Source organism: Pongo pygmaeus, chromosome 3 (genome assembly GCF_028885625.2).
Source record: "Pongo pygmaeus isolate AG05252 chromosome 3, NHGRI_mPonPyg2-v2.0_pri, whole genome shotgun sequence".
NCBI classification, from domain to species: Eukaryota; Metazoa; Chordata; class Mammalia; order Primates; family Hominidae; genus Pongo; species Pongo pygmaeus.
Window position 1 is genome coordinate 122290288 of NC_072376.2, and position 17716 is coordinate 122308003.

At 36.9% G+C, this 17716-nt stretch overlaps 1 protein-coding gene across 4 annotated transcripts in view; it reads left to right on the forward strand.

Annotated features, from left to right (window-relative positions):
- The window catches only part of SEC24B (SEC24 homolog B, COPII coat complex component), a 106044-nt gene that overhangs the window by 69563 nt on the left and 18765 nt on the right, over positions 1-17716 (forward strand). For 2 of the 4 annotated variants that reach the window (XM_054486520.2, XM_054486518.2), the window contains 8 exons: positions 2312-2496; positions 6013-6115; positions 7959-8085; positions 9757-9866; positions 12543-12655; positions 16323-16441; positions 17148-17203; positions 17451-17657. In XM_054486520.2, the coding sequence (XP_054342495.1) occupies positions 2312-2496; positions 6013-6115; positions 7959-8085; positions 9757-9866; positions 12543-12655; positions 16323-16441; positions 17148-17203; positions 17451-17657 (1020 nt within the window). The remainder of the gene's footprint in view (positions 1-2311; positions 2497-6012; positions 6116-7958; positions 8086-9756; positions 9867-12542; positions 12656-16322; positions 16442-17147; positions 17204-17450; positions 17658-17716) is intronic. The other 2 variants (XM_054486522.2, XM_054486519.2) reach the window with 1 other exon arrangement.

Here is a 17716-nt window from a genome sequence, read left to right on the forward strand (position 1 = left end):
GAAAAAAAGACAATCCTTTTTATTATCCAGTTGTTTTTTTTCTTAACATCACCACCTTCAGTTACTGTCAACATTTTGCTATATCTGTTTCATATGGGTCCACACTGCCTCCCATTCCACCACCACTTTTCTTGCTGAGGATTTTAAAATTAGGGAGGTGGACAGCATTTCTTACATAACCACAATACTACTATCATAGCCAACAAAATTAATAATTTCTAAATGTCATTTAAAATTCAGTCTATATTCAGATTTTCCAGACTGTTTCAAAAATGCCTTTGTATACTTTGTTCACATTAAAACCCAAATAATAGTTTACTAATTGTATTTGCTTATGTCTGTTAATTCTTGTTTTAATTTAAAACGAGCCCCACCCCCCTTTTTTTAATGCCTTTGATTTGGTAAAATAACTGAGTCTGTTGTTCTGTAGAATGTCCCTCATTCTGAGTTTAGCTGTTTGCTTCTTTGTGGTATCATTTAACTTATTTCTGTTTCATTTTCTATGGATTGGGAGTTAGATCTAATGGTTGATTATATTTAGGTGTATTACTTCAATTATTTATTTAGTTAGACCATAATATATATTTTGGTGATGTACACTTCAAAATAATATCTGTTTATTTCACTTATACCAGTGCTAGGCTTGATTAGTGCCTCATACAGTGACATCCTGATCCTTTAATTGTGAAGTTCCTCATTAAGCTTTCACCTAGTGGCTTTATCATCTGTTGATATCTATTGGTCTCCCATTACAAGTGACCACTACCTGAATCATTTATTTCAGTATGGATTGTTACATAGTGATTTTTCTGAATTTATCATTATCCATATATTAGCTGAAATTCTATAGCACATTAACATAATGGAGTACTCTGTAGCTGTAAAAAGAAATGCAGAAGGTATAGACATAGAGTTATTGCCAGGACATTTTTTTAGTTGAAAAAGGGGCTATATTTACAACAGTATATATGTTTAGCTTATATAAATAGAAACAATGGAAGGATAAACCATAAGCTAATAAAAATAGTTAACTATAGGCGGAGGTGTCAAGAGTGAAATAAGATATCTCTGAATACCTTATTGTATTAGTACCTTATTGTAATGTTTTTTGACATTAGAATTATATAAATGTTATGTTTACTCAAAAACCAAAAAGATTAAAAATGATCCTTAAATATGAAAAACAAAATAAAATTAAAAAAAAAAAACCTGTTTATCAAGTTGGATACTTTCTAATACCAAGAAAAGTACTGTTCAAGCTGATCTTAAAACCTAGTATTTTATACATCTCAGTGGGATATAACGTAAGGACAAAAAGAACTATGAAAAATTTAATAATCTGACATAATATTGGTGGTGTTATAAATGTATATTATAGGATAAAATAATGCTGTTACCATTAGAAAATCAAGATTTGTAGCAAAAGAGAACAGAGATACTGGTATAAAATCAAAGAACTTAAGTAAAAACCCTGTCATCTTAAATTTGAATTGGAACTGTCAACGTGGACTCATTATTTGCTTCTACTTTTAACGTGTATTTTCCATCTTTACCTATTGCAAGTATCTGGAAGTAATAACAGCACACTAGCAATAAGCACCTTTATCATCCAGATTATGGTTTTTAGATATCATCTCTACTTAAAAGGAGCCAAGATTCCTTTTTAGACAAACAATTCTAGATTTGAAGTAAAAGAGTATAAAATAGTGTTTAAGAAAGCAAGGAAACTGTCAAAGGCTAGTTAGGTTCATATAAAAGGACACTGGGGCCATCTTGAAAGGGCTTTCACTGGCTAAAGATTGGGTAGTTTGGACATCATAAGAATAATGACTGTAATTCATTATATCAATTTGAGATAACAAGCCATTAATTCATGATAATATTAAAAACATAGGAAACAAAAAAATAAGGCAAAACCTATTGAACACCATTGTACATTTCTGTGGTACCAACTCATTATTGTGAAAGTTGATAATTGGGGGAGGGGAACCTTGAGAACAGTGGGGCATTTATCCTGTTTTTCAAGTATAAACTGTATTCAGGGAAACCAAATTGCTTATGTTGAAAAGCATTGTTGCTGAAATTTCATTGCGAGGGTTAACCTTGCTAATAAGATTCAAATTTATTCAGTACTTTTGCTTTGAGTTTTTTTCAAGTGTGCTTTAGATTGACTGCATACTAAGTCATTCTATTACCAAGCCAGATTTAAATTTTCTTACCTTTTTGCTTTTTCTGTATGTTGAGATATGTAGTATATATAAGAAAATTTATTTATGTTTTATTGTTCTTTTGTTTTGAATTGCTCTTTCAGCAGTATCCTGGTGTGAACCAGCTATCCTCCAGTATAGGAGGATTGAGTCTTCAGAGTTCTCCACAACCAGAAAGCCTGAGACCTGTAAACCTCACTCAGGAGAGGAATATTTTACCCATGACTCCTGTTTGGGCTCCTGTACCTAACTTGAATGCAGACCTCAAAAAATTAAACTGTAGCCCAGAGTAGGTATTTATTTATTTTATAATCTTTCTTAAGTGATGAAAACATTGTATGACTTTCAAAAATAGTAAAAGTAGCATGTTATTTCTTCGGTTGGGAGTTTTGTTAATGTTGACTTTTTTAGTTTGTATAGATGTAAAATTTGACTTAGGTCATCTCTTTTTGTTCCCATCTCTGTCTCAATCCAGTCCCTTCCCCCCATCACCTAATGTTAGGGAAATTATTTCTATTTAAATGAAGGGTTTCAGGAACCCAAATCTAACTATATTTTTTCTTTCTTAAATCTTTTTCCTCACTTTTCAATAATAATAACTTCTGATATCTTTTAAATAAGGACAGATATTTAAAATTTCAGGCTTTGCTTGAAAAGAACATAGACCTCACTTATGTAATCTCAAGAACAGGTTTAGATAAATGGTTTATCTCAGAATTTTCTTTTCCCACTCAATATAGAGTATGAAGACCATTGACTTCCAGGCTTATTAATCCAGTCTGAATCTAGACTGGATTTCCTTTAATAGAGAAGTTTAGCTGGCAGACTGCACTGGCAGCCACCAAGCCCTGGAGTACCTTTGTGTGAATGAGCTCTGTTACTCGCTTCACGGTGCCTCATGTCTTTGTTCTTACATGCTTTTAGTTCTTCTGTATCCTATGAAAAGGATATCCCCCTGGTCCTAGTTTTTTTTTTTTTTTTTTTTTTTTAGAAGACATCCTCCTGCTTCTGGAATTTCTCCTCCTCATAAAGTAAACACTGATTCACAGAACAACATTGTCTTTTTTTTTTTTTTTTTTTTAATGGGGTCTCATTCTGTCACCCAGGCTGGAGTGCAGTGGCCTGATCTTGGCTGACTGCAACCTCCGCCTCCCAGGTTCAAGTAATTCTCATGCCTCAGCCACCAAGTAGCTGAGATTACGGGTGTGCACCATGACACCTGTCTAATTTTTGTATTTTTATTAGAGATGGGGTTTCACCATGTTGGGCAGACTGTTCTCGAACTCCTGACTTCAGGTGACCTGCCCGCCTTAGCCTCCCAAAGTGGTGGGATTATAGGTGTGATCCACCACACTTGGCCAACATTGTCTTCTTCCTTGCATTAGGAGAATTAGTATTCTTTAGAGCCAATATTTCCTTTTTCTTTTTTTCTTTCTTTTTTTATTTTTGAGACGGAGTTTCACTGTTGTTGCCCAGGCTGGAGTGCAATAACGCCATCTCGGCTCACCGCAATCTCCGCCTCCCAGGTTCAGGTGATTCTCCTGCTTTAGCCTCCCGAGTACCTGGGATTACAGGCATGTGCCACCACACCCAGTATTTTGTATTTTTAATAGAGTAATTTTGTATTTTTAATAGAGACAGGGTTTCTCCATGTTGGTCAGGCTGGTCTCGAACTCCCAACCTCAGGTGATACGCCCACCTAGTCCTCCCAAAGTGCTGGCATTACAGGCGTGAGCCACCGTGCCCAGCCTATTTCCCTTTTCTTAAAGCAGTAGTTTTCCAGCTTTAAAAAAAAATCTGCAAACCACTCTTTCAACCAAAATATTATATAGAATTCCAATATAGAAAATAAGAAGTGGAGCTGCTTTGAGAATTTCCCCTCTTCTTCCACCGTACCATCCACACACCATCAGTGCCTCAGGTACTGCCAAGATCGTTTCCGTAAAAATATAGGGCGTCATGGATTATAGGTTGAAAACGGCTGCCCATCCTTCCAAATATAAGTTGCTATCAGGTTGATAAGTTTGTAAATTATGACATTGTAGTATAAAAGGTTAGGCACCCCCTACGTAGGTAAATGTAGTGTATGGGCCATGCATAGTAGCTCACGGCTGTAATCCCAGCACTTTGGGAAGCCAAGGCAGGTGGATCGCTTGAGCCCAGGAGTTTGTGACCAGCCTGGACAACATGGTGAAACCCCTTCTCCTCCAAAAAAACAAAAGAATTAGCTGAGCATAGTGCCGTGTGCCTGTGGTCCCAGCTACTCTGTAGGCTGAGGTGGGAGGATCCCTTGAGCCCAGGAGGTGGAAGTTGTGGCGATCCAAGATCACACCACTGTCCTCCAGCCTGGGTGACAGAGCGAGACCCTGTCTCAAAAAAATAAAAAATTATTTTAAAAAAGTATGTTGCATATGTATAAGAGAACCCATAGGTAAGGGGAAGGCATACATTTTTCTACCCAGTTACGTGTGTTTTGCGAAAATGTCTCTTTTATCAAAATAACAAATAATTAGGAGTACAGGCTTTAGAGTTTAGCAGACCTAAGTAGCTATGAAACTGTGCAATTTACTTAACCTCTCAAAGTCTCAATTTTGTCAACTGTAAAACAGGAATAATAATAGTATCAGCATACTAAGATAAATCCTTCAATAAATATTTATCAAATGCCTTGGAAGTTAAATGCAAAGCACTGTTTTCCATGTGCTGGGGATAAAGTTGTGAACAAAACACAGTTCCTGATCTCTGTGGAATCACAGAACTTATATTCTTCTATGAACAGTCAAACTAGTAAATATATAATGTAATGTTCAGGATATTACAATGAAGAAAAATAAATCAGAATAAGGAGTGCAGGTGGAGGGTGACTCTTGTAAATAGAAGAGTCTGGACAGGTTTACCGAAAGACTTTTAACATTTGAGTAGAGATCTGGGTGAAGTGAGAGAGTAAGCCACGTGACTTCTCTGGGAATAAAAGGGTTCCAAGCTGCATGAATAGCAAATATGGAGGTCCTGAAGCAGGAACAAGCTTTTTGTGTTCAAGGAACAACACTAAAGCTGGAATAAATAGATATCTCTACATGATATTAACGACTCTTCATAAAATTTCTTGCCTGGCTTTCAGTGCTTCTGCTTTTTACTTCTTTGGCATCGCCTTTATTCATTCTGTATTTATTGACTTTAAAACTTCATAAGTTATTTGGCCGGGCACAGTGGCTCATGCCTGTAATCCTAGCACTTTGGAAGGCCGAGGCAGGTGGATCACAAGGTCAGGAGATCGAGACCATCCTGGCTAACACGGTGAAACCCCATCTCCAGTAAAAACACAAAAAATTAGCTGGGCGTGGTGGCAGGCGCCTGTAGTCCCAGCTACTCGGGAGGCTGAGGCAGGAGAATGGCGTGAACCCAGGAGGCGGAGCTTGCAGTGAGCTGAGATCGGGCTGCTGCACTCCAGCCTGGGGGACAGAGCAAGACTCCATCTCAGAAAAAAAAAAAAAAGAAGAAGTAGGCCTTTTCACTCATGTTTTCTATGTGCTCTTATTCATCTCCTCCAGGCTAGTCATAATGGAGTAGTTGGTCTTCCCTGAATGTGTACTACTTTTCTACCATGAAAGTATTGACTCTTTAATTTAGATTTTTTGACATATATTGCATACATGCCTAATTAATCAGGACCTTCTTGCTTATAGTTACAGTAACGTGCCCAAATGATTTTCACTTATGTCCTTAAATGTTCTTAATTATCTTATCTACTTGTGTATTTTTCTCTGATAGCTAATATCCTCCATGTTGTTTATGTTTTTTGCAGTTCATTTCGCTGTACTTTGACAAATATTCCTCAGACACAGGCTTTACTGAATAAAGCTAAGCTTCCTTTAGGATTGTTGTTACATCCCTTCAGAGACCTAACGGTAAAGTAACATTTTATAATATTTATGGGTACTGACATGTATGCTTATGTACAAGGTACTTAAATTTTATATTTTCTTAGAATTTTCTATATCTTCTTTTATTTGAAGTTAGAAATAATCATTTCCATAACAACTTGGCAAACATTTTTTGAACACCTGCTTTGTGACAAGCTCTAAACTAAGCACTGGTAGTACAGAGATGATCAAGTCATTGAAGTTGCCTCCAAAAAGTTCTTATCTAACAGGGGACAAAGATGTAAAAATAATTACCGTGCAGGATAATTAATACATGTAATTAATCAAATTCTATGAGATACTTAGGTAGTGAGTACAGTATGAGAAGTGATTCCCTGTGGATACAATAGCAAAAATTTTCTATAAGTGATGAAGTCTGTCCTGGATTTTGAAAGATTAGTAGTTTTGGAAGGTGGAATGGCCATGGAAGGTGGATACACTTTCGGAGTTCTTTATTAAACACAAAGGAAACACCAACAGTGATGTCCACTTAGAGAGGAAAACTGCCTGTTCCTTAACAAATTAACCAAATTTGTTAATTCAACAAATAACCTTTGTAACAGTAGGGATTTTTAAACTTTTAAAGTTTTAAAAGTTTTAAATTTTGAAAACTTCAAAAATAATTTTATTCAGAGCTGTTTTATTTGTACTTCATAAGTTGCATTTCTCTCTCAAACTTTTTTTTACTACTGTTGTTTACTACCCTTCTTACTGGTTCTGAGTTTTCTTTTGCTGTCATTCATCCAAAAAATATTGACTGACTACCTGTCATGTTGGAAGCTGGAGATACAAAGGTTAAATTAAAAGCTTCCTTGTGAAGCTTACTTTACTACCAGGAAGTATAGAAAAGATCAAAATGAATAGAAAATAAAAAATTGTAATATGTTATAAGTACCGTGAATTTATTCATTGAGTAAATATTTTTAATCACCTATAACACTCTTAAAACCTTATCTATAAACCAAGACAGTTAATTTCATATATATATGAAATTGTATATTTTTTATATATATATATATATCTGTGAGAGTTTTTCTCTAAATACAGATATACATGATACCTTCTGGAAGCATATATACTAAATTGTTTACAGTGACATCCTCTGTGATGTAGAGTTCTGTAATTTTTTATTTTCTCATTCTCAGTTAACTGTATTTCCTGATTTTTTTTTACAACAGATATGTGGTTACTTGCATAATAATCATATGTGTGAAAAAATTAAATACAAAGATCAAAATGTTCATGTGCAGATAGGAAAAAACAGAATAATATACTAAAATGATAGGTTAATTCAGAGACATAGAATAATATGTGATCTCTTAATATTTTTTCATATTTTCTGAAGTTTCTACTTGAATATAAAATTCATTTCCCAAACTAAGCATAGAGATGTAATTTTTTTTAAAGGCACGTTGTGTTTGACTGCTTCTGGCCTCAGCTCCTGTCAGAAGTTGCTGTGGCAGTCTAATGAGCAGTGCCTAATAGTCTAGTACCACGTGCAGTCAACAAAGACAAAGGTATTTGTATATGGTATGTTTGTCTCTCACTGTTATTTCTAAAGTTAAGCTGATAAGATCTCACTTACATTATTTTCTTGGCCAATGTTTGTTATGACTTTATTTTAGTGTTATGATTTGTGACAAGAGGGAGAAAACTTGATGGCTACATGTGTTGCTCAGCATGTCCCTGGATTTTATTAATATGCCTCCATATAAAACCACATAAAAACAATTAAGGTTTATGTTCTGTATTTGGAGCAGATCTGTATACGTTCTGTTTTTCCTTGGGGTGCCTTTTTCTGCTACAGCTTCTTTATTTTATTTCCTAGCAATTACCAGTGATAACATCAAATACCATTGTGAGGTGCCGATCCTGTCGAACATATATTAACCCCTTTGTATCCTTCATTGATCAACGTAGATGGAAATGCAATTTGTGCTATAGAGTTAATGATGGTGAGTTTTAGATTCTTAATTGTGTTTTAATCCTATTTTCAATATTTTTTTTTTTGAGATTTTTGTCATCTCCTGGTTTCTCTCTTCATTGCTTTAAAAAGAATTTTCATGCCATTTTTAGTAGAGGGAATATAGGCTAAGGCTAGGACTAGGGATTCTTCATTTTGGCTGACCAAGGGGATAATTGACAATGAGGAGAGTAACAGTGAGGACAAAGTAAGAAAAATAGAAACAGTGACACTCATGCAGGTGAGCTTATGCAGGCTAGTTATGCTTGTCCCTGACAGTAAGATTGTCTTACATTTGTATATTTGGTTCATTCAACTCAGGAAGAACTTTGCCAGTGTATCTGGATGCATGCATGTATATGTGTCTGTCTCTTGTTCCCTTTATTCATTTTTTCGGGTTCCTCTACTAGAGTTGCTTTCAAATTTATGTTTCTCTGTCTGATTTTTTTCCATGTCATTTGATATAATAAATAGGATACAAGTCTAAGAAGGAGGGTTACTTGCATCCTGGTTTTTTCACCTGATTTCAGAACATAAGTTTTTTTATCCTTCTGATCTATTTTTTTTTTTTTTTTTTTAATTTTTTTTTGAGACAGGGTCTCGCTCTGTCACCTAGGCTGGAGTGCAGTTGCACAATATGGCTCACTGCAATCTCTGCTTTCCAGGTTCAAGCTGTAAGTTCTTCTCATGCCTCAGCCTCCCAAGTAGCTGAGACTACAGGCTTGCACCACCACCCCTGGCTAATTTTTGTATTTTTAGTAGAAGTGGGGTCTCGCTATGTTGGCCAGGCTAGTCCCGAACTCCTGGGCTCAAGTGATCCATCCACCTCAGCCTCCCAACCCAAGAGCTGGGATTACAGACATGAGCCACTGCGCCTAGCCCTGATCTTTTTTTGTTTTGTTTTGTTTTGGGAGATGGAGTCTCACTCTGTCATCCAGGTTGGAGCGCAGTGGTACGATCTCAGCTCACTGCAACCTCCACCTCCCAGGTTCAAGGAATTCTTCTGTCTCAGCCTCCCGAGTAGCTTGGACTACAGTTGTCTGCCACCATGTCTGGCTAATTTTTGTATTTTTAGTAGCGATAGGGTTTTACCATATTGGCCAGGCTGGTCTGGAACTCCTGACCTCGTGATCTTCCCCGCCTCGGCCTCCCAAAATGCTGGGATTATAGATGTGAGCCACCGCATCCGGCCCCCTGATTATTTTTTTTTTTTTATTGGAGACAGAGTCTCACTCTGTTGCCTAGGCTGGAGTGCAGTGGTGCAATCTCAGCTCACTACAACCTCTGCCTCCCAGGTTCAAGCAATTCTCTTGCCTCAGCCTCCTGAGTAGCTGGGATTACAGGCGCACACCACTACGCCTGGCTAATTTTTGTTTTTTTAGTAGAGACGGGGTTTCACCATGTTGGTCAGGCTGTTCTCAAACTCCTGACCTCGTGATCCGCCCGCCACGGCCTCCCAAAGTGCTGGGATTACAGGCGTGAGCCACCGCCCTGATCTATTTTTTAAGGAGGGCTTAAGGGATTGATTTTTACCATTAAATGTTCGCAGAACTATTGCTAAACCTCGTGTAAATATTAATAATAGATATTTATTTTTAGGTGTGTATATATGTGTTTAGTTACAAATTGTGTCTCTAAATTTGTACTGGGACCTCTTATCTAGTTCCTGAAGAATTTATGTATAACCCCCTTACCCGATCTTATGGAGAGCCTCATAAACGACCAGAAGTTCAGAATTCAACTGTGGAGTTCATTGCTTCTTCAGATTACATGGTAACTATTCCGTGTTAAGATTTGTTATGGAACACAATTATGTTGGTCATTTGTAATTTTCTGTTAAGTGAACTCTTATCGAGATTTTGAAGTTGTTTATACTCATAATTTTTAAAAACAAATTAATGCTGAAAGTTTATATTTAACAAAGAGAAAATCTTTCTAAAGGTTATTTGATCTCCTAGAAGGCTTTCTATGAATAGGAAATGTTAGTTCTGTCTTATGATGGGCACTAGCATCTATGATTTGTTGCCATTTTGATTTCCTTGCATGGAATGAATATAGATACCCTTTTACCATTTAAAATTTAAGACTCTCAAAACAGAGAAATGCACATTTTTGCCCAAAACTTACGTTTTTTCACCAAGATACCAAGATAAGTGGATATGGACTTCTCTCTAATTTTTTCTTCTGTTCCAATTAGAAAATTCTATCTCTTCTTTAATTATATGAACTGTAAGTTCTCATTCTTCTTTTCACTTCAAAAACGAATTATTGGCCCTAAGTTTTGCTCATCTTCGTTATCGTATCTTCTCTTTTTAACATATTTATAAAAACTGTATTGGCTGGGCGTGGTGGCTCACGTCTGTAATTCCAACACTTGGGTGGATCACCTGAGGTCAAGAATTTAAGACCAGCCTGGCCAACATGGTGAAACCCTGTCTCTACTTAAAATACACAAATTAGCTGGGCATGGTGGTGCACGCCTGTAATCCCAGCTGCTAGGGAGGCTGAGGCCAGAGAATTGCTTGAACGTGGGAAGGGGAGGTTGCAGTGAGCCAAGATTGTGCCACGGCAACACCAGCCTGGGCAACAGGGCAAGACTCCGTCTCAAAAACAAACAAAAAAACAAACCCAAAAAACTATATCTTCTGTAGCTACATCTCTAATCCTTGTTGTCTGCAAAACTGAAACTGCTGCTGGTGAAAAGGAGTAAGCGATGTGCATTAAATTTTTGGCACCTGGCTCATCTTTATTTTGGTAATTTTTGTGTTCTTTTGTGTCTAATTTGGCATATGCCCACCTAACTACCATTTTCATGTTTGTTTCTGTATTAACTGTAATAAACTTTATCTTGATCACTTTTACTCTTAAGCCCTACCTTCTTTATGATTTATTATTTTCCCACTCCATATTGGGTCCTTAGGAATCTTAATCTAATTGAAGTGGTAAAGCAAGAAATAATCTTTTAAGTTTTGCCATATGATTCATATGGCCCTTGGTTAGCACATTTTTATTTTTTATTTATTTATTTATTTATTTATTTTTGAGACGGAGTCACGCTGTGTCATCCAGGCTGGAGTGCAGTGGCGCCATCCCGGCTCACTGCAAGCTCTGCCTCCCGGGTTCACGATATTCTCCTGCCTCAGCCTTCCGAGTAGCTAGGACTACAGGCTCCCGCCACCACGCCCGGCTAATTTTTTGTATTTTTAAGTAGAGACGGGGTTTCACCATGTTAGCCGGGGTGGTCTCGATCTCCTGACCTCGTAATCCACCCGCCTCAGCCTCCCAAAGTGCTGAGATTACAGGCGTGAGCTACCGCTCCTGGCCCCGTTAGCGTATTTTAAAGAAAAGATTTAATATATTCTTTTATTTTAACTTTACTTATTTATGTACTTAATTTTTACTTGAGACAGAGTTTCACTCTGTCACCCAAGCTAGAGACAGGGTTTTACCATGTTGCTCAGGCTGGTCTCAAACTCCTGGGCCCAAGCAATCCACCTACCTTGGCTTCCCAAAAGTGCTGGGATTATAGGCATGAGCCACTGCACCTGGCCTATTTCAACTTTATATAACAGCAGTTTTCACGCGTACTCCAAAGAAAACAGTATAATGAGCCATCCTTTGCCCATCACCAAGCTTCAACAATTATCAGCCATAAGGACTTTTCAAAGAATATATTTAAAGGCCAGGCACGGTGGCTCACACCAGTAATCCTAGCACTTTGGGAGGCTGAGGCTGGCGGATCAATTGACATCAGGAGCTCGTAACCAGCCTGGCCAACATAGTGAACCCCCCCACCCCCGTCTCTACCAAATACAAAAATTAGCTCTGCGTGGAGGCATGTGCCTGTAGTCCCAGCTACTCAGGAAGCCGAGGCGGGAGAATCGCTTGAACCTGGGAGGCAGAGATTGCAGTGAGCCAAGATTGTGCCACTGCACTCCAGCCTGGATGACAGAGTGAGACTCTGTCTCCAAAAAAAAAATAGTATTTACAATACCATCACAAGGACTTTCTTTACACATAGCACTTAAACATTAGGATTCAGTCACCTCCAGGTAAACCAATAGCTGGTACTAATGGCAAATTGTTGGGTTTAAAATTTGTTTTAGGAAAGGGGAAGGGATGTACATCTAGAGAGCTTAGTATTAAATCATAAGCCTAATTTTTTAAAAACGAACTCTTAGCCAACACTCCTTATCAGAAAAACATTTAACCCATCTATTTAACTGTGGCTGTGTATCAACTGCCTTATCATGCTTAGTCCACAACCAACTAAAAAGAAAAAAATTAAAGAAGAACATATCATTTTCATGAGCACATATTACAAAATAGCAATCCTATTTGTGTGTTTTTTGTGTTAATATATTCAGTAAATATCCAGTAGCAATAGTAATATATAAAAAGAATAAATTGTACCTACCAAATAAGTTACTTTATTTTTATTCCTTTCAGCTGCGTCCTCCTCAACCTGCAGTTTACTTGTTTGTTTTAGACGTGTCTCATAATGCAGTGGAAGCTGGATATTTGACAATTTTGTGCCAGTCACTCCTAGAAAATCTAGACAAGTAAGAATATTTTTAATTCATACTATACCTATGTGTATGTTATTTATATAAATTATATAAATATGAAGTGTTTGCAGTTTGTGGGATTGGGTTTGGTTATATTTATCAACTAAAAAGAGTACTACTTATGTACCATAGAATAAGAATCCAGATACTCGAGTTGTGATTTATGACTTGGTATCTGAATTATAAAATCATAAAAATCTAGTATTTAGTCAGGAATTTAGATCTCATCTAACTGTCTGACTCAGCCAATCTGAACACAGGGGCCAGAAATGTTGAGTTAGCCAGTATATCGGGAATCTGGATGAGACTTCAAAAAGACAAAAGATAACATGTTGGTGAGGATGTGGAGAAAAGGGAAACTGCACACTTTGGGGAATGTAAATTAGCACAGCCATTATAGAAAACAGTATAAAGGTCCCTCAGAAAATTTAATACAATTGTCGTATGATGCAGCAATCCCACTACTTGGAATATATACAAAGAAAATAAAATCAGTGTGTGGAAGATATATCTGCACTCCCATGTTTATTGTAGCATTTGTAGTTTATTCGCAAGAGTCAGGATACATAGTCGGACTAAGTATCCATCAACAGATGGATGGATAAAGAAACTGGTATATGTGCAAATGGAATACTATCCAGCCTTTAAAAAGAACATTTTTCTCATTTGTGATACCATGGATAAACCTGGAGGTCATCACGTTAAGCGAAATCAGAACAGATATTGCGTGTTCTCAGTCATTGTGGGAACTAAAAAGGTAAATTTCATAAAAGTAGAGAGTACAGTGGTTGTTACCAGGGGCGGGGTGGGAGGTTTCGAGAGATGCTAGCCCAAGTGTAAAAGATAGGAGGAATAAGTTCAAGAGATCTGTTGTACAACATGATGACTATAGTTAATAGCAATATATTGTATTCTTGGAGAAATGCTAAGAGATTAGAATTGTTGTGTTCCCACTACAAAAATTATAACTTTGTGAGGCAATGCATATATTCATTAGCTAGATTTAGCCATTCCACCGTGTAGATATATATATTTCAAAACAACATGTTTTACATGACAGATACATACAATTTTATCTGTCAGCTTAAATAAAATTTAAAAAGATAAAAGGATTTTTTAAAAAAGAATCTGGATGAGAGAAATCTGGCTGTAATTTATGCCTGAGCAAGGAATTTTTTTCATAAACTTGTTCTAATTGCACTGAAGACAGAATGAGCTGGTTTAAAGGGAAGGAGGGAACTGATTTTGTGCTAAATAGGAAGCCAGAAACTGAGCATTTTGTTTATTTATTTATTTATTTATTTTGAGACAGAGTCTCGCTCTGTTGCCCAGGCTGGAGTGCAGTGGCGCGATCTCGGCTCACTACAACTTCCACCTGCTGGGTTCAAACAATTCTCCTGCCTCAGCCTCCCAAATACCTGGGATTACAGACACCCACCACCACACTAGGCTAAGAAACTGAGCATTTTGGCACATTAGTAATGAGCTGGATTGTGGAAATGGAAATAGCAAGTATAGGATATGTGGCTTATACCTGGCTCTGATTCCCTCCTCTGTGTGTACCAAGATTAGTCATGAAGGAGCCCCTCATCTAGCTTTAAAAATGAACCATCCAAATCTCTGGAAAATACAGTTGTTTGCACATTTCCGTTTCACTCCAACACCCACAAGAGATGTGACTTCAGGTTGTTAATGAGAGTGGTTCACTACTGCAGTGGTTCTCAACATCTGTTGAGGTGTGGGGCTTGTTGTATATGAATACTTTGTCCCAATTACTTTGGTGATTCCAAAAGGTTCTCCTCTATCTTTCATTTGAGCTTGAAGAGTCCTTGCCCTGTTGAATGCTACTTCTACTCACCATAGTCTTCATATCACTGATCTTGGCCTGAAAGGAAACTGATAACATTAAGATGTTCAAGATTTTAAAAATTGAGAGATATTGAGAGATTTGCTTTTAGTGTTTGTTACTAAGAGTTTTCATGTTTTAATCCTTGAAGTATTTACCCCTACTTTAGTCACAAGTGCTTACTTCAAAAATAGCTTTAACAGTGAGTGGCAACGGAAGACTACTCTACAGACTGATTGGTTGGCTTGTTGTTGATGTTTCTGTCTTTTTTTTTTTTTTTTTTTTTTTTGAGACAGAGGCTTGCTCTGTTCCCCAAGCTGGAGTACAGTGGTGTGATCTCTGCTCGCCGCAGCTTTGACCTCCCAGGCTCAAGTGATCCTCCCACTTCAGCCTCCTTAGTAGCTGGGACTACAAGCGCACACCATCACACTCGGCTAATTTTTGTATATTTAGTAGAGACAGGGTTTTGCCATGTTGCCCAGGCTGATCTCGAACTCTTGAGCTCAAACGATCCACCCACCTCGGCCTCCCAAAGTGCTGGGATTACAGCCACTGCACCTGGCTTGTTTTTGTCTTTAAATACCAAGTTTTAATCCCCCAAGAGGGTACACCATTCTTGGAGGTACTAAAATACCAGGTTGATGCATGGAGTGGATGGAGCAAGCTCCTCTTCCGTCACTGTGCTCCAGAAATCCATTTACTCTATTAGCCTTGTATGGAAAAGTATGATATAGGAGCCACACTGAGAGAGATGACTGACAACTTGTAAATTAAATAGACTGCAAAACCAAAAGTGTAAAACTGGGAATGGAAAATGTTTTAAAAATATTTCTATTTGATTACAGCAGAAAACAAGCATTGGGAAAGTAAAAGAAAAAGAAAGTGATAGAATAGCAACAAATGTATAATATGTTTTTGGAAAGGGCTCTGGAAACTTCTTTGAGAAAGAAGAGTTTGATGCTGGAGCAGTTTCAGCTCAACTTTGTGTATTTTTAGCTTGGAGTAGGTCAGTAGTAACAAATGACCCCACTCCTCAGTGATCTTAGAAGTCTCACAGGAGTGAAGATTAGTCTGTGGAAACATCGTAAATATTCACCATACTGGTAAGCTGAACATCCACATAACTTGTAGCTTTTTGTTCTCTGAAATGCTCTTGACCCACCTTGTAGACTATATCTGAATACCCTGATCAGTTATCCATAGCAGTGATAATGCTTCTTGCTTCGATGCATATTCTATTTTGGCATCCTATAGTATCCAAAGATATTTTAAAGGCATTGCTAAAACAATAAATTACATAACTGAAGTTAACATAGTTGGTAGTACTTAGTAATATGCTTCTGTAAGATGTGGCATCTATCTTATTAATAAAGAAAGCTTGACAGGCAGTGAAATGGTAATTTATTCTTTTATACTGTGGCATTGACTTTTGAAAACAGCTCTAACAGGATTTTAAAAGATTAATGATAGATAAAATGTTTCAATGTTCATAAATGTGGTTTTTGTGTAAAATTTTACACATTAAAATCTGATATGCAGTATATTCAATCTTTTCTTGGAAAGTACTCATTTGTCATTCTGCCCTTAAAATGCTTAAGCAAGATATACTATTGTTCTAATATTGGAACTGGAAGTAAGTTTTCACCTTGGTCTTCTTCTCTGATATATATTTGTTTAGATAGGAATAATTTTTCTGTCCCCTGTAGAAAAGCATATGTGTAATTATCCTTGGATTTAAATTACTATTTCATTATTTTCTGAAATGAAATATGTTACTGAGCACTCTGAATTTAAAATTGTCATTTTTATCTTTAGGCTTCCTGGAGATTCACGAACAAGAATAGGATTCATGACCTTTGATAGCACTATTCATTTCTACAATTTACAAGAAGGATTATCACAGCCTCAAATGTTGATTGTGTCTGATATAGATGGTAAGCAGTCAGTAAAATAAAAGCCTTTCTAACTACGGACTTTGAAATGGGGGCTACTTTATTTTAATATACATCTTGCTATATGCTGTGAGGATAATGTCATGCACTTTAGTATTTGTTCAAAATAATTGTTTTTCTGGAAATACTTGATTCTAAGTTATTTCTGCCTATGTATGTATTACACACGTATGTATAATATATACAGAGTGTGTATATTTAATAAAGCAGTTATTTCTGCCTATGTATGTATTACACACATGTATGTATAATATATACAGACTGTGTATATTTAATAAAGCAATATTAGCTGGGCACAGTGCCTCAAGCCTGTAATACCAGCACTTTGGGAGGCCGAGGTGGGTGGATCACCTGAGGTCAGGAGTTCGAGACCAGCCTAACATGGAGAAACCCCGTCTCTGCTAAAAATGCAAAATTAGCTAGGCGTTGTGGCGCATGCCTGTAATCCCAGCTACTCAGGAGGCTGAGGCAGGAGAATCGCTTGAACCCGGGAGGTGGAGGTTGCAGTGAGCCGAGATCACGCCATTGCACTCCAGCCTGGGCAACAAGAGCGAAACTCCATCTCAAAAAAAAAATAAAATAAAGCAAAATTATAGTACACATTACATGTATGACCTGATAAAAACTAAGATTTTCTAATGTATTCTTTTGTTTGATTTGTTGATTAAAATATGTGTTTTCCCTATAGATGTTTTTCTGCCTACACCGGATAGTTTACTTGTGAATCTATATGAAAGTAAAGAGGTAAGATTGATTTATTTTCTTAAAGCATAAAAATATTTATATTGTGACTGGTAACTAAAATGTTTAACATTTGTTTACTTGATATATGAATATTACAAATAATAGACAATGTAAATGGCATATCTATTGACTCCTCAGTTTCCAGTCCCCAGAAATACAGTGACACATGATATACTATGGAATGTTTTAAAAGAAGATTATTCCTTTGCCTTCTCAGTAATTCAATTTTTGATCTTTGTTTTCTCAGCTTATAAAAGACTTACTGAATGCATTACCAAATATGTTCACCAATACAAGAGAAACACACAGTGCCCTTGGTCCTGCACTTCAGGCTGCCTTTAAATTAATGTCTCCAACAGGTGGCCGTGTGTCTGTATTTCAGACACAGTTACCTTCCTTGGGTGCAGGACTTCTGCAATCCAGAGAAGATCCTAATCAGAGATCAAGTACAAAGGTATTTTATATTTAGTTTTTTGTCATATTCAAGATTGTATAATTATTTGTTTATTCTAC